The 16,560-nt window shown below is 34.3% G+C and overlaps 2 protein-coding genes and 1 long non-coding RNA gene across 6 annotated transcripts in view; 1 reads left to right on the top strand and 2 right to left on the bottom strand.

The window, feature by feature from the left end:
* Nucleotides 1-16,560, bottom strand: part of LOC133695150 (uncharacterized) — a 73,089-nt gene that overhangs the window by 52,233 nt on the left and 4,296 nt on the right. The window lies entirely within an intron of this gene.
* LOC133680956 (probable LRR receptor-like serine/threonine-protein kinase At1g63430) lies at nucleotides 4,142-9,309 on the top strand. 3 transcript variants are annotated; one of them, XM_062104019.1, is made up of 14 exons: nucleotides 4,142-4,631; nucleotides 4,759-4,904; nucleotides 4,999-5,137; nucleotides 5,295-5,366; nucleotides 5,471-5,614; nucleotides 5,707-5,856; nucleotides 6,104-6,220; nucleotides 6,303-6,367; nucleotides 6,943-7,197; nucleotides 7,300-7,505; nucleotides 7,651-7,783; nucleotides 7,873-8,030; nucleotides 8,481-8,696; nucleotides 8,828-9,309. In XM_062104019.1, exons 2-14 carry the CDS (start codon nucleotides 4,898-4,900, stop codon nucleotides 9,071-9,073), a joined length of 1,908 nt encoding a protein of 635 aa, XP_061960003.1. In that variant the 5' UTR covers nucleotides 4,142-4,631; nucleotides 4,759-4,897; the 3' UTR covers nucleotides 9,074-9,309. The 3 variants fall into 3 exon arrangements, with proteins under 3 accessions (XP_061960003.1, XP_061960002.1, XP_061960004.1); XM_062104018.1 differs by lacking the exon at nucleotides 4,759-4,904; XM_062104020.1 differs by lacking the exons at nucleotides 4,759-4,904; nucleotides 4,999-5,137 and having other exon boundaries at nucleotides 4,143-4,631.
* On the bottom strand, nucleotides 11,405-16,383 carry LOC133695797 (uncharacterized). Of its 2 annotated transcripts, none has more exons than XM_062117744.1 (7): nucleotides 16,248-16,383; nucleotides 15,787-15,940; nucleotides 15,576-15,698; nucleotides 12,702-14,942; nucleotides 12,300-12,455; nucleotides 11,927-12,057; nucleotides 11,405-11,825 (listed from the first exon to the last, which is right to left on the bottom strand). In XM_062117744.1, the coding sequence occupies exons 2-7, from the start codon at nucleotides 15,919-15,921 to the stop codon at nucleotides 11,576-11,578; spliced, it is 3,036 nt and encodes a 1,011-aa protein (XP_061973728.1). In that variant the 5' UTR covers nucleotides 15,922-15,940; nucleotides 16,248-16,383; the 3' UTR covers nucleotides 11,405-11,575. The 2 variants fall into 2 exon arrangements, with proteins under 2 accessions (XP_061973728.1, XP_061973735.1); XM_062117751.1 differs by lacking the exons at nucleotides 15,576-15,698; nucleotides 16,248-16,383 and adding exons at nucleotides 15,132-15,235; nucleotides 15,314-15,387 and having other exon boundaries at nucleotides 15,787-15,885.

Raw genomic sequence — 16,560 nt, 5'->3', positions numbered from 1 at the left:
TGATTATGAACTTGAGTCTTTTGATGGCTGGATGGTTTAAGGAGAGTGTTTTGAGTTTTTAATGGGCACGTATTTTTCACCCTTTTTTTTTTCTATCTCTTTCTTTCTTTTACATAGGAGAGAAAATGAATACAAAACAGATGGTAGATGGAGAAGAAAAGAGTACGGGGAGAGAGTGAGGATGTTCAAAACAAAACTAACGGATATATCAATTGAAAGAAAAAATTGATTGGTCATTTCTAAGAAAGAGAAAAAAAAAATTGGAGATTAGAAAATGGAGATTCAAATCTATCAATTTTAACATTTCAATTTCACTACTGCTTTGATTATAACTAGATCTATAGAAAGAATTTCCATGCAATTCTAGTTTCATTGAAAAATAAGCATTTATATATTTCCATTGATATATTGTAATCTTTTTAATTCATTAATACAAGAGAGAACTATGCATTTTAAGTTGGGTTTTGATTCTACTGGCAAATTAAAAAAATAATATTAGTTTTTTGCAATTATTTTATTTATTATTAGACCTTTTAGAGATATTAGGGTTTTTATTTAAATTTGGGTGCATTGATTTAATATTATTTATTAGATTTATTCATATTCGTTAGAGGTATCATATTAGACTTATGATTCTTTCTAATGTAAATACTCTTTTATATAAAGTTTTTGTTAAAAAAAATTATTTTTAATAAAAAATTGATATTCTTGCTATCTTTTATGTGATTGAGTGATTCTCATATTAAGTTCTTGATTGAATTTACAAATTCTTTGAAGGATTGATCAACTTCGCTGTGATTTTATACTACTTGCTTACCTTTTTTTATAGGCATAGAGTGGAAGTGATCATTGTATATAACTTTGGTTCTTCAAAACAGGTTCTTATTGGGTCAAGTTGCAAACCATTCAAATCTAATTTTAATGTATCTTGAGAGGTGTCCAGATCAAAAGGAGTTCATGCAAAACCCACATTTTATGAAGAGCGATATAAATATAAGAAACCTTAATTAAAAAAAAATCACCATGACAATGAGCATGGCATTGAGTATTTTTATTCTTAAAAAAAAATGAGATAAGAAGATTTATTGTCAAATATTACCTCTAATAATTTGTAATGGGAAAAATGTAACCTAAACAAAAAGGAAAAGAAATTGTCACATCCTATAATGTATTTATGAGTTAATTTCATGTGATTGAGGTATATAAATATCTCGGGTTACCATATAATTGAAAAAAAATATTCAATAATTAAAAATTATAGATTCAAGTCTTTTGATAGGCATATATAAATATAGGAAATTATAATGGTTATGGACTGCCTTGTAATTTAGCAAGCCCAACGGTGGATATGAGCTGAGATAACATTTCGCATATATTAACAGTTTCATGAGAAGATATGAGGTTAATATTGTCATCATATCATATTGGAGTAGCTTAAGGGGGTGATACTAACCTGTTTGACAACTTGGCATGCCGTGTTTTTGAAAAAAATATTTGTTTTTAATTAATTTTTTTTATATTTTTAATTATTTTGATGAACTAATATTAAAAATAAAATTTTAAAAATAAAAAATATTACTTAAATATATTTTTAAATAAAAAACATTTTAAAAATATTCACCGCAACAAATACCGAATAGTCTTTTTATAAAATGAACTGAGAATGCGGCACATGATTACTGGCGCGAACACTGGATATGGGACCTCCTGCTTCTAATTTTGGATTTTTTAACACTTAAAAAGAGCCCACTTTGGCCTAATTGAGTTTGTGTTCTTCACATTTCTCTTTTTTCCCATAACCTAAAGTAAGAGAGCAACTTTTTTTTTTTCAAAATTCATAACATTTTTTTATGATATTGCCAAAAAAAAACTATGAAGTCAAATCATGAAGATCAAGGGCCAATAATTTAATATTAAAAAATAAAATTTTAAAAAACCAATTAAAAAAAACTTGAAAAAATACCAAAATTAAATCGGGATAATATTCAAAACTTGTAACCTGAATCATGAGACCATAAATATTACATAAAAGAAAAAACATGAAAAATTCATGAAGCAAGATTCACAGTAATCCAAAAATAAATAATAATAAAAAGAATAAGAATCAAATTTAATATAAAACTAAATGAAATATAAGGGACAAAATTAAAAAATAAAATAAATAAAAAATAATAATAATTAAAATAACGAGAACCAAATTAGATACTCAAATTAAATAAAAACAAAATTAAAGAAAATAAACTTAAAAAACCACTAAAATAATAGCACTAGAAAGAATAAAGACCAAAATTAATACAAATACAAACTAACAAAGCACATTTAAATTTTGGAAGGGCAAATGTGAGATCTGAGACAAGAAAAGAGAAAAGTGAGAGGAGAAAAAAAGGTTTATCGAAGTTAAACCATTGTGTTGTTGTCGGCACATGTCTAACCACCAAAAAAAGGATGTCCAAACACTTCCAACATCGTTGTGAAAGGTGGCGTTTGGCCGATGAGAGATGCTGCACACACTCTTCGAAGAGCACAAGAGTCTTTCATTTGCTGATGCATGCATTGCACACGTCAACCACTTTTGTTTTTTGAATGATATTTTATATTTATTAAAATACAAAATTGCTCCCTAGTCAACTTGATTACAACTAAAAAATCATAATGAAAATCCAAAAATGTCCTTAGATGCTAGTTTATTTATTTTTTACTTTTAAAGATAATTTAATCATTTTATTATGTTTTTAAAAAATGAAAATCTAAAAAAGCTCCTAGCTTTCTGGTAAATAAATTATGTTTTTAAGTATAATGTAATTATTTTACGGTATTTTAAAAAATATAAAAAAATCAAGTTAATCGTCGTAAATATAATAATAACAAAGAATTCTAAAAAAAAACCATATTACCCTAAAAGCCAATCCAATAGTTTGTTTAATAAGGAAAAAATCACTATTAAACTATTACAGTCCACACTATTTTGTGTGTGCCTCTACAGTGAAATTTCATTGAGCTCCATTAGTTTTTTTTGTTAATAATAATGTTGCATACACGAAAACGTTGATAAAATGAAATATGTAAAGTATTTTTCATGAAAGAAGGTTTAATATTTAATTCCTAAATCATTCAATATTTTCAAATGAATGTTGTTCCTCGCAGCTGTGAATAAGATTCATACATAATTATTATGGTAGGTCGGTCTTTCTTTTCTGCATGGAGGATAATGTTTTTAACCTTTTAGTAGACTACGTACTGCTTTTCTAATAATATCTCCTTTTTTTTCATCGTGTTGATTGGTTTGACTATCATGTTATGTCTTTATCATTATTTCTTTAAATTGTGACGGTGGGTTTTTATAGCCATGTTTCACTCTTGAGCATGGTTTTTAAACTCGGTTTGACGTGTTTAAAACTTGAGTTTTAAACTTTAATTAGATAATCAAGTCAGTTAGGTTAATTTTTATTTTTTTAAAAATTAAAAACAATATTGTTTTAATAAAAAAATAAAAATTAATGGGTTGTAATCAGGTTTTTAACCGGGATTTGCCGAATCGATCGGGTCATACCAGGTCATGACTTTTTCTATTTTTTTATCAATCCGACCCAGTTCCAGCCTCGGATTAACCAACTGAACCGGATCAAGTTTCAAAACTATCATTTTAAGATTTCATTTAAGATATTTTTTTATTATATAAATTATTTTTAAATCTAGAGTCTTTAAAAACCAATTTTCTCTCGGAAAAGAAAAAAAAGTTAGGAGGCAAATGAATAAGCGATGATTTTTTAAATAACTTTAATTAAGTAGCTTTCTTTACAGCCTAGTAAGAGCATCTCCCACTATTTAGATAGGTCAAATTAATAATGTTATTTTTTAAATAATATAAATATTTTTTTATTTATATCAATAGAAAAAAATCGTTTAGAAAAATCAATTATATTTTAATATATTTGATATTAATAAAATTATATATTAATTATAATTAATTAATATAGCTCCAATTAATTTTTTTTGTATAAAAATGTATAAAATAAATTTTTATAATTTTTAACTAATATATAAAAATAACTTTTAAAAAAATAATATTATGACTTTCCAATATATCTGTTTTTTTAAACTGAAAAACACAAAAGATAAAAGGCCATTTGGCTATTCCCCTTAAGATATGCCCTGAAGTAGTTACAGTGTTAAGTACTAACAAAGCTTCTCTTGGAATCAAAGTTTCTCTCTCCCATCTTTGCTTTACAGTTGAAGTGATTTTGCTTTCCTAGGTTGTTGCCAAATCTTGAATTTATGCTTAAACTTAGTAAGTACTAGAGTTTTAGAGCAGGGATAGTTTTCTTGTTTTCAAGATAAACGAAGCTTTCACTTCATCACTACCACATTGCAATCAAAGACTTGAACTCTCTTGTGGTTTCTTTATAAAAACCCACTTCGCCAATCAACCTGGTTCCTTTTCCCTTCTATTGCTCTCCCTTTGGTTATTGGGTTCATGAGTTCTTTTGGGTCTTTTTAGTTTTCTTGAAACAAAGAGAGAGGAGTAGAGATTTCTTGCAGGGTAAAAATGAGATCCTATGCTTCGCTTCAGCTTCTTTCTGTTTTTTCTCTTCTTCTTTTTGTGACTTGTGACCCCTTTGCCAGAGATGAAGGTATGCATTATCACTCAAGTTCTCAGATCTTGATTCTTTTTTTTTATATAAATGCTTTGTTTTGCCGATAAAAAGTTGGAAAAGACAATGAACTTGAACTCTCATGATCTGGAATTGAGCTCACTAGTGTCACTAGGCTGAATCGAGCTGTGTTAGTTATGGTGTAATCAACGTGAAAACTTCAAGATTCGAACTTGGGTTCTTCCTGCATTTACTTTGTGACCTAATACCGTTAGTGGCATTGGAAGTCATGTGATCTGAAAGTAATGCACGGTACTGAAATTTACTGACCTGAGAAAGTGCTGGACTTTGGTAATTATAGAGCCTAGTACTCTTCACTAAATGGAATTTATGAACTTCTGAACAGTTTGGGCACTTACAACATTCAAGGAAGCTATATATGAAGACCCACATATGGTTTTGTCCAGTTGGAATGCCTTAGATGCAGATCCTTGTGGTTGGTCTGGCATTTCCTGCTCTTTTGCTGGAGACCATGTTGTAAAGATGTAAGATATGACCCGTCAATTTTTTCTTTGTCAAACTTCAGGATTAGATACGTTATAGTCTTTCTAAAGTTAGATCCTGATGCATAGTATATATGTAGGTGCATTTTATCAGTGAATCAAGTTTGACCATTTATCTGTTGGAATTCTGTTTTTGCAGAAACATAACTGGGTACTCTTTAAGGGGATTTCTTGCCCCGGAATTGGGTCAGATCAAATTTTTGCAACAACTGTATGTTTCTTTGCTCTTCCTCTTCCTTTTCTTTTCGCTATACTGATACGTATGCTTTGTATTTAAAGCTTTTTTTCTTTTTCGGTGTTTTTGATGTTTTGTAGAATCTTGCACGGTAATAATCTGATTGGGATTATACCAAAAGAACTGGGAATGTTGAAATACCTCCAGGTCTTGGATTTGGGAGCAAATCAATTAACGGGCCCTATTCCTCCAGAGATTGCAAATCTAATCAGTGTCATTAAAATGTAAAAGAATTTCTTATTGTGGTTAGCAATTGGACTTATATGGTTGGCGTTATTTGAGTTTTTTCTTACTTTCTCATTTTATGTTGTGGTAGAAACCTTCAGTCCAATGGATTAACAGGAAGCTTGCCTCCTGAACTCGGCAATTTGAAGTCCCTTCAAGAACTACGGCTTGATAGGAATAGACTTCAAGGATCTGTTCCTGCTAGTAGCAGCTCAGATTTCACTTCTAGTGCGTTTGGAATGTAAGTATAATTCTAAAAGCACATAACTCTTTGTTTATGATGCAAATTAGAGGGAAGAAAGAAATTCTATTAAGCAACAATACCATTCTTATTTAAATATGTTGTACAAGAATGTGATTGTATGAGTGAAAAACAGTTTCGCCAGAAATCTGAAGCTTTAGAATGAGAAATAAGATCATTTTTAATCAGTTGAACCTTGTGTTTTTTATTCTTTAAATTTGTTACTTATAATTCACTCCTGCTTCAGGTATGCCTCAAACACAAACTTAACTGGCCTGTGTCAAGCATCTGAATTAAAAGTGGCTGATTTCTCCTACAACTTCTTTACTGGGAGCATTCCTAAGTGCTTGGGGTATCTTCCGAGGTACATAAGCTTACTCTAACCTTTTTCCTTCTAGGATGTGAATGCTACATAAGCTTACTATGTTAAAACGTATGTCATTCAGCACAAGCTTCCAAGGGAACTGCCTTCAGAACAAAGATCCGAGACAGCGTTCCTCTTCTCTTTGTGGTACGTATGAAATGGTTTTCTTTCAGCCTTCAGGCTCCCATTGCTGTATTTATGAACTATACTACTGTGTGTCAATATGTCTATTGCACAGTATGAGCATGAGGTTGTCTGTTTCTATGTGAATTGGTAGTGATATATCATCATAAATGCCTTGTCATGCTAAAAGCTTGATTTTTGTTCCTCAACATAAGAATTGGATAGAGATTTCTTTCTCTTTTAGTCTGTGCTCCAAAACGAGTGTGGTGTGTGACATTCAAATCTTTAGGTTTTTTAAAAAGTGTTGCCCTACTCTCAAAGGCCCCAACTTTCACATGATTCTATTTTTTGTTTGTTTTTTGGAATTGAGGGGAGATGTTGATGACCTAACCCAAATGCATGGGCTCTTATACTCTCCTAGTCTCCTTTGTCCTTAGTACTTCTGGCATTGCTTACATAAAGCTCAAATTGGGATGGAGAGGGTGTTGCTTTTGTCTGTGTAATAACCTATTGTCCAACTGAACCTTGTAATAACAGGTGTGTCTGATGGCCAGTAATAAATTACGGTGATTATACTGACTGATTAATTCCTTTTATAGATCATGCTCCTCCTGCCAGAACCCCTCAAACAACAAACCCCAAGCAACAGCCTGCTGAAGATTTATCCAACCAGCATCGTAGGGCATCAAAACCTGCCTGGCTTTTGGCTCTGGAAATAGTGACAGGAACCATGGTGGGCTGTCTCTTTCTTATCGCCTTTATAACTGCTCTTCAGAGATGCAAGGACAAATCTTCTCTCATAATCCCTTGGAAGAAATCATCGAGTCAGAAGGACCATGTGACAGTATACATAGGTATGCTTCCATATTACCAAACCATTACCTATGCTTCAGTGTTATTTAACAGTGTTTTTAAAAGTAATTTGTGTTGTCTTATTGTGTGTATATTTCACACAGATTCTGAGATGTTAAAAGATGTAGTGAGATTCAGTAGGATGGAGCTTGAAGTAGCCTGTGAAGACTTCAGTAACATTATTGGCTCTTCTCCAGACAGTTTGGTTTACAAGGGCACCGTGAAAAGTGGCCCTGAGATTGCTGTCATATCCCTCTGCATCAAAGAAGAACACTGGACAGGCTATCTTGAACTCTATTTTCAGAGAGAGGTGAAGACTTGTTCCTTGTCACTGCAATTTTTTTGTATAAAGCTTTTATAAAGAAAAGACACTGAACAACTACAGATGTAAAAGCTGGGAATTTTGGGATAGCCTTTTTTGAGATGCTTTTTTATTAATTTTTTATCCAATTCAGGTGGCAGATTTGGCAAGATTAAATAATGAGAATGCAGGAAAGTTGCTGGGCTATTGTAGTGAGAGCACTCCATTTACGAGGATGTTAGTTTTTGAATATGCATCAAATGGAACCCTGTATGAGCACCTTCACTGTAAGTCGAGTTTCTTGCTTGGGACAATCAACATTCGTAAAATGTGATATACTTGCTTAAAGTTGATCAAACAACCTGCACGGATGCAGATGGAGAAGCATGCCAGTTAACTTGGACACGGCGCATGAAAATCATTATAGGCATTGCTCGTGGACTGAAGTACTTTCATGCTGAACTTGATCCACCTTTTACTATATCAGAGTTAAATTCCAGTTCTGTGTATCTCACAGAGGACTTTTCCCCTAAGGTACTCAGTGATGCCTCGCTCTATTTTTATAAACAAGGTTAAACTCAACCCATTCTACACAAGGATGAAAAATTGTGTTCATAAGTCTGTTGGCACTTCCCTTTTGATATCATAGAAAAAATGGGAATTGTTTGCGAGGTTGAATTCCCCTCAGATAAGTTAAATTTTTTTAGCTATGGTCACTGTTTGCTTCTGTAACCCAAATGAATCATATCAAACATTCTATCATTATACTCTTATCCGAGAACTGGAAAACTTGAATGAGCTTTGGTAGCTTGGAAATCAATGACCTTGGCCACACTTCATTTCTAGGGTACATTCATTGGTTTAAGCATGTAAAATCTTTCAATTTGTCTGAAACTGTCTTCTGTAACCAGAAATCTAGTACATGTCATTCCTTACCCCTATAAAATTGTGTTCCTCTGAAATTTCTATTTGGTTGTCCCTCAGTTGGTTGATTTTGAAAGTTGGAAGAGTATTCTTGCAAGATCAGAGAAGAACTCAGGTTCCATAGGCGGCCAAGGTGCTATTTGTGTGCTTCCAAATTCTCTGGAGGGACGCCATCTCGATGTCCAAGGGAACATTTATGCTTTTGGTGTTCTATTATTGGAAATAATCAGCGGAAGACCTCCACACTGCAAGGACAAGGGGCGCTTGGTAGATTGGGTAAGAAATCTTTTGTTGTTAAACATTCACAGATTTCCATTATAGGTAACCTCAAAGAAACAGGTATCTGGAAAAATTATTGCCCATATAACTTAAGTGGCGAAAGGTTTAAAAACTTCTCTATTCTATAGGCTAAGGACTTCCTCGAACTACCGGAAGCAATGGCGTATGTGGTGGATCCCGAGTTGAAGCATTTCAGATTCGAGGACCTCAATGTTATATGTGAAGTGGTAAACCTTTGCATCCATCCAGACCCCGCTAAGCAGCCTTCCATGCAGGATTTAAGTACCATTCTAGAGAGCAGAATTGATACAACTATACCTGCAGACTTCAAGGCATCTTCTTTGGCATGGGCAGAGCTTGCGCTGTCATCATAATTGATTTGAAGCCTGACGCTAACACACTGTAAATCAGATTGATACAATTGTAATGGTCCTTTCTTTTCTTTTACTCTTTTTTTTTTTTCTTTCACACTTTCAGTTATCTGAAGTCCTTGTAAATGTGTTAAATTGTGTGCGTGCTAAAAGAAACAAATAGCTTCTTTATGACAGTAGCGTTATTGTATACCATTGGATGAGTAAAGTTACGACAATAGTAAACCTTTTACTTTAAACGGAGTCGGCAATTTCTGTTCTCTAGTTATGATTTTTTTCTCTTTTCATAAAACAGGTCAAATTAATGGAAGCTTGCTGTTTCAATACGCTAATTCTAGCAATCACATTCCGTACGATTGAGGAATGAAATGTCAAATGCTGCTATTAAACAATCATCAAGTTATTTATGAAATCAATAAGTAATTCAGTTTTTATTAAAAAAGTGTGAAACATGCATTTAGCATGGAGGTTTTTTTTTGTAAATCCAAGCAAGTTTGCTATAGAGTCACTCTAGTAAAGTCTATTAGCTTATCAATCATATTAATACAAAATCATGCATTATGCAATTTGGAGGATTTATTTCAGCCTCCTGGTTATTGAGCTTTTCCCCCTCGACACACCTATTCATGAGCTATTCGATGGATGACACCTCTTTTAGGGGTGTTGATGGTCAAATGGGCAAGATAACAGTACCACCCAACCCTAACCCAGAACAAATGATATGGTCTCCAATCTCCTTCTCTTCCAGGTTATGAATGGTGAGATTGACAAACACCCCATTCCCAAGTTTTCAGCTAAATAGCCAATGTTTAGGAGGGAGCCTTAAAATAATTTATCTGGGATAACATGTCAAACAAACTGCCCATAGTCATTTTCAGAGTGGCTCCTTTCCTATCATATCTAAAATCATTAGAAATCATGTTTACACCTTCTTCCCTTGTAAAAATTTTGCTTGGTAAGGAGTTTGCATTCACACTTTGAATCAAATGTAAATTTTGTTTGGTAAGGACATTTTGACTCCTTTCAAATGTTATCGGAATTTATTGATGGGGTTAAAGATCTTGTCTTTTAAAGCATCATAATTATCAATATTATGTCCAATAACATCATCATTGTTGTATTTACATTTATTAAGAATAAGTTTTGATATTCAATTAATATTTAATTTAGTAAAATAAAACTCAATTTTATCGATTTAAACTAATTAAAACTTTAAAGATTTAATTTCAAACTAAAACAAATATTCAATCTATTTTTAAAAAGATAACATTTTTATTCAAAAACTTTCCGACTTAATCTTTGTTAGATTCAACATATTTATTATCATTTATTAACTCATATAATTCTCGAATTATTTTATTAAATATATTTATAAACTTTTTAGTTTGTAGTACTTTTTATTAACGTTAACAGCTAGTTTAATTAATGACATTTTAAGAATATAAATACACAAAAAATCAAATAGCTATCTTACTCAAATTTGCCCTTTGAAGCATAAAAGATTAAACCAGGGAGGAATATCTTCACCCAACTGCTCGTCCTCATTAAAGCCATTAAAAAGAAACGTTTACCATATTCTCATAATTGAGAAAATAAGATGCTACGGTCATATATACTGGTCTTAGTTTGAACGATGTTGAGCCCTTGAGTATTTGTCCTTTTATTTAGCTACTTCCTACATTATCTGTTCTCACCCTCGATCCATCCTTCTTCTCCAACTCCACTAAACGTTTTACCGGTATAGTGTTATGTCTCTTAGAGTTCCGGTTTTTCTCTTATCTTTATTTTGGAGATGGAATCAAAATGCACTTGAATTAGCTTAGCCTCCAACTCCTGGGGGGGGGCAGAAAGATGTGATTTTCTAGAAAAAAACTTGGCTGAAAAGGGAGGAAGCAACGATTATAGGTGTGCCATTTATGCAGAATCTTTCTTGGGAGAGCAGATTGTTTGCCTTCTCTCTTGCGGACACTACCTCTACCTTCAAGGCATTGAGGGTTGGATAAAAAACCATTCTCCGTGTCTTTTTTTGCCGGGAAGTTTATGAAGGAGGAAGAGGAGCTGAAGTTGAAGCTGTTTGATTTCAACTCTGCATTTTTCCAAGGCATTTTTAATATTTATAGCAGTAGTGACGGGTTATGCTATTTAGAGTTGTTATTTAACCTTTAGAAGTTCTTAGCATGTGATTAACTGTGGTTAGATAATTAATTATATAATTACGCTTGTCGATTTTTTTTTTATTTCTCCATTTTCGAAGCTGCTTCATATCTGGTATCACACTTGTGATTGCCGCAAACTTGTAGTAAAAACAATAGTGATCACCAAGGAAAAAAAATATTAATGAAAAACGTAAAAAATCACCTAATAAAAATGGCTCGTATACACTCGGATCTTTGTAGTTTCGTCTAACCATGTACAGATTAATTATTGATTCTGATAGAAACTACATCTAGATTTTCCTTGCAGTACAACCACTCAACTGAACACAGTATAACAGGAAAGAAATTATCAGGTCTTCCTGGCAGTGGCATTCTTAAGATTTCGTAGCGTCATCGTCAGCTGTTGTCTTTCACCTTCTACCTGTGCAAACTTGAGACTCATTTCCGAATATCTTTCTTGCATCTCCTTCAGTTCATTTTCCATTGATTTGTTTCTCTCCTTCAATGACTCTAGTTCACCCAACTCCTCATTGGCATTGTGGTCCGTGTTGTTGACAGAGCAGGTTTTTGGTTCCAACTCCGATGCACTGGAATGATCGCTGGAAGGAAACAGCAAAAGATTTCAATCACAGGAACAAGCTAGGAGCAAAGTAGAATACAAACCAACTCAAATAGAACTATTGTTTCTTCAAAATCATACCTCTTGATTGACAGTTTTAAATTCCCATTTTCTTTGGACATCCCTGATGTACTACTGCTTGGATTTTCATCCCTGCTTAAATCTTCAGCTATATCACCATTTGGAGTAATCCCAATGTTGTCTTCAGATGACTGCATTGCAGGCTCAACAGTTTATATTTAAGAAACAGTGTTATTTTCCACACTTAACGAATTTGAAAGAAGATATAACAGTTCAATCGAGATAGACAACTGGTTAAAAGGTTGCTCATAGATCAAAAAATGAACCTCATCTATTTCTTCCATGGCTCGAAACTCATCTATGTCCAGATATTTGAGCAACACAAACACATCGTTTCTAATGTACATGATATATAATGATTATCATTGCTAACCTTTCGGAGTTGGTTGCTGCAGAAACATGCGCAGTTCTGGTTGAGTTCTTCCACCCTGCCCTCCAACTCTGCAATTTTGTTTTGAAGATCCCTTTCCTTCTCTGAAAACGAATTTGCAGAGGCTTCTAGAGAAGTTTCCTTTAACTTTATTTGTACCTGCCACAAAAAAACACAAGAAAGGGAGTATTGTCAAGTCAACTGCAATTGTGCCAAATCAAGAACAAAATTTCATAAATCAGAGTGCACTCAGAATAGGTAAACCAAAGAATATGATGGGAAGATCATAAAGGGGTTTGTCCATCTTGACTCTAGTGACCGTCGTTATCGCCAACACCAGCTATTTTGCCATTGCATATTCTAGTTGAAATTTTTAATTAAAAAAACTTGGAAATAAACATTTACCTCAAGCAATTTTATTCTGTCCCTCAGATTTGCCATCTCTTTAGAGCCATAAGGAACTGGAGCAAACTTATTGTTTGTCATGGTACTTTTTGTTCCTTCAGAAACTGCTATGCATTTGTTGCTGTCCTTGAGTTTCTTCTCCATGCTGGTCAAAGCATCTTCCTTCTTCTTCAGCTCACTCTTTAATTGGAGTAACTGCCTTCTAAGTTTTTCTTTTGCCAACTCATCCTCAAACAGAGAATGTTTCAAGTCATCACATTGAGCTTTAAGCATTCTGACGTCTGATTGCAAGAGACTCATTGCAGACTCCTTCTCATCCTTGAGACACCTCATTCTATTTAACTCCTCCTGCGACTTATCTGCTTCCTTCTTCAACAAAGAAATTGTACTCACCAGTTCATTCCGTTTCATATTTCCTTTTTGTACCAGCGCGGCAGTGTGCTTAATTGATGTCTTCATTTGTTCCACCTCTAAACTCATATTTTCATTCTGTTCTGCTTGCTCAGAAAGGTGATTGTTTTCTATTGAGAGCATTTCAAGCTCAGCTTTTAGGCCTTGGTTTTCATGGGAGAAGGCTCCTACACATTCTTCATCATGCTTCTCTTGCTGTTCAAGCTGTCTGAATTTATCCTCAATTTCCATCAACATCTGTTCTATCTGATGCATTTTCAAATTCAGTTGGTTGGAAAGAACATGCAATTTTGACTCATAACCATCCTTAACTGATTGGAGCTCCTCGTTAGCTTTCTGAAGCATTTCTTCCAGTTTTCCTTTCTGCATATGTAGTTCACTAGCTTCTGCAAGCGCTTTCATAGCTACCTTCTCATTTGCATCAAAAGTTGAGGCCATATGAATGGACAACCTCCTAAATTCTTCTTGTAGTTTCTCAGCTGTATTAGCGTTTTTCAATTTTGTCTTTCGCAAGGCTTCCTCTGCTTGAATGGCTCTCTGCTCCTGCTCAACTCTTGCACTTGTTAAAACTTCCAGATCAGCATCAAACTCTTGGGCCTGCTGTTCCAATTCTTTCTCCAAGCTCTTTATATGGGTTTGTAGTTCCTTTATGGTGGTCAAAGAATCAGAGTTTTCCTTTGACTGCTTCTTTAGTTCATTTTCTAAGCTCTCAACCTGAGCTTCTAGTTCATTTGTGTTGGGAAACGAAGGGGAGCATTCATACTGTATCTTCAGCTGTTCTTGCAGCTGACTTTGTTCTAATTTATATGATATGCCATGGTTCTCCTGCTTCAATATCTCATAGTCGAGTTCCAGCTGCTCCATTTGCATCTCCAGCTCATCTCTCTCCCCCCTATAGATCTCTATTTCACTGCAGAGGTCCATAATCTTTTGCTCCAGAGAACACGTTTCTTTAGCATCCTTATGCTCCTTAACAAGTTCTTCCAGTGCCTTTTGCTCTTCATCATCACCAGTATTACTTCTTGAGATTGCATTCTTATAGGATCTTGCTTTGCTGGAAAGGTCAGATGTTTCCCTACTTTTCTGCTCTAACATTTCATTGAGGTCTTTCACAGCAAGTATCAACTCAGCATTTGATTCCAGCGTTTTCTGAAGTTGTAACCGGAGGTTGGAATTCAGGTCCTTCTCATAATTCAGCTCTTGTCGAACTTCTTCAAGAAATGGATCCCCACATTTGAAAGGTAACTTGTTTTTGCTTTTTGCCTCCTCCATGCATTTCTGAAATGCCTTGAGTTTCTCGCACTCTGACTTGAGCATATCTCTCTCCCCTTTTAATCCCAAGATTTCTCTGGAGAGGTCCCGCCCCCTTTTGCTCTCTTTTACAATTTGTTTCCGCAGGGTTTGTATTTCCAACTCTGACACATCTTGCTGTCTTGACAACATAACGAGTTCAGACTTGAGTTTTTCCATCTCAATATCTGAAGCCTGATGAGATCTCTCTCTTGTGAAGGAGCCTTGAAAACTATTTGTCGAGTCATAATTACTTATATCATGAGCAGAATCTGCGGATAACTCCCATTGTGGTTGCTGATGCTCCACATAGCTTGCTGCGGAAACATTTGCTTTTGACAGGAGAGATGCTGAAGTGCGGGTTCGAGATGATAGAAAGCTAGTAGGGTCCTGTAGCATGTTGTTTCTCAATCCAAGTTCTCGTGGGGTATTGAGTCCAGAGCGACTTTCAGAACTTGACATTGTAATGTCAGATCCACTAGAAGTCCTGTCATTGCCATTTAATTCAGAATTGAGAGATGCATTGATAAGTGGTCCATCCTGCAGAACAGCAAAAATACCCATCATATTTTCATCAAACATCTACAAAATTAGAGAAGAAAACTGAAAAGGCTGAAAAAGTAGAATTCTATTTGATTTTTCCAAATTTTACGCCGTGATATCTAATTTTAAGAATCATGCAAGAAGAGAATTACAGAAATGATTTCTGGCACAAGACTTGAAACTTACTTCACTTGAATGACATTAATACCCTCATCTCTGTTACTATTGCTTAATAGGGTGTTCAAGGTTCTGCTCTGGGATTTTATGTTTATATCTTCAGCTTCCACTCACTGCAAAAGATTGTAGAGATGACAAAAAAAAAAAAAAAATCTCTAAAACCTTCAGGGAAAAAAACTATGGAAACTTACAGAATTTGATAACAACAAATGATATTTCATCGCTACCTTAGCTCAACATTTTCTTGCAGCTTCTGAATTTCAACCTATTGAAAACCAACAACTGAAGTTAAATTCTGAACTTCAATAACAAAGTGAGACTCTCACTCTCATTAATCCTAAAGGCAAGGAAGGTCTCGTGGGAACTAAGAATTATATCCTAAAGGCAAGGAAGGTCTCGTGGGAACTAAGAATTATATCCGTGACTGATATAAGTGAGAAGAAAGAACCTCACATGCAAAACCCCATCAGATTTTGAATTCTTGAGGGGAAGAGAAACTGTGGAAGCTATAGTTGCCTCAGCATTATCAGCAAAATCTATAGAAACTTCTCCAACTAAACTATTTTTCGATGATCCCTACACAAACCCAAAAAATCCAATCACACAACAGACACTCGACAAGAAGTTGAGCAATATAAATCAATAATTTGGTAAAATTCCTTACAGTGGAGACAACAAAATGGTATATTCTCTCATTGATCTTCCCTGTTTTCACATCACGAATGTATTTCACTGTTTCATAGACCGGAAACTCCCATCGACAACTTTCTTCTCGGAACCACTGATATAGCCAATGCATTCACATTTTGTTGCGGCAGCTACATTCACAGATCACCACAAAAGTTCCTTACTTTTTCCAATTTCTCAATCACATTTGCCAACAATGAAAGCAGGATTCAAATTCTTAACTGAATTCAACAAAACAAAATAAAGCAATAATCTTGAATGATCTCATATATATATATATATATATAAGGCTCAACTTATAAGAAAATTCTGGTTAGAACTTGAACAATTAAAAAAGAAGAGAACTTCAGTTCAAAGAATTAAATTCTAGAGATTGAAGAAGCAGACAGTTACAAGTACAATATTAAATAGTAGCCGTATGTTTGCCGGTGAAAGTACCTGAGTTGCATGAAACTGCAATTTGAAGACAGTCGCTTCTCCATCTCGCCGACCTGAACATTTTGTCCACCGAAATATCCAGTAACTCAATGGAATTCCGGCCAAACTAGCCGGAAAATCACCATTCCAGCGATCGGTCCATCCAATGCAAACAAAATATATAGTATAATATACAGAGTCGCAGTGAGTCAGGAGAAGTGTACAGGTAATGGTGCGGGTTTTGTGAGTCCAATGCGAGCTGGAAACTGGGTCAAAGAGAGCGAGTTGAGAAGCAAAAACAGAGAGGGAGAGGCTGGAAAACAGAGGAGACAAA

The sequence above is a fragment of the Populus nigra genome, chromosome 1 (assembly GCF_951802175.1).
Source record: "Populus nigra chromosome 1, ddPopNigr1.1, whole genome shotgun sequence".
Taxonomy (NCBI): domain Eukaryota; kingdom Viridiplantae; phylum Streptophyta; class Magnoliopsida; order Malpighiales; family Salicaceae; genus Populus; species Populus nigra.
This window is presented reverse-complemented; position numbering and strand designations above follow the sequence as displayed.

What these genes read in the sequence shown, in the direction of transcription:
- LOC133695797 (XM_062117744.1), bottom strand. Translation starts at nt 15,921, where the DNA reads ATGCATTGGCTATATCAGTGGTTCCGAGAAGAAAGTTGTCGATGGGAG. An exon ending in ACCATTTTGTTGTCTCCACT is followed by an intron (nt 15,699 to 15,786) that starts GTAAGGAATTTT and finishes GGGTTTGTGTAG; the next exon opens with GGATCATCGAAAAATAGTTT. An exon ending in GCAGCAACCAACTCCGAAAG is followed by an intron (nt 12,058 to 12,299) that starts GTTAGCAATGAT and finishes CCTGCAATGCAG; the next exon opens with TCATCTGAAGACAACATTGG.
- LOC133680956 (XM_062104018.1), top strand. Translation starts at nt 4,547, where the DNA reads ATGAGATCCTATGCTTCGCTTCAGCTTCTTTCTGTTTTTTCTCTTCTT. An exon ending in CTAATCAGTGTCATTAAAAT is followed by an intron (nt 5,615 to 5,706) that starts GTAAAAGAATTT and finishes ATGTTGTGGTAG; the next exon opens with AAACCTTCAGTCCAATGGAT. An exon ending in TGCTTGGGGTATCTTCCGAG is followed by an intron (nt 6,221 to 6,302) that starts GTACATAAGCTT and finishes TATGTCATTCAG; the next exon opens with CACAAGCTTCCAAGGGAACT.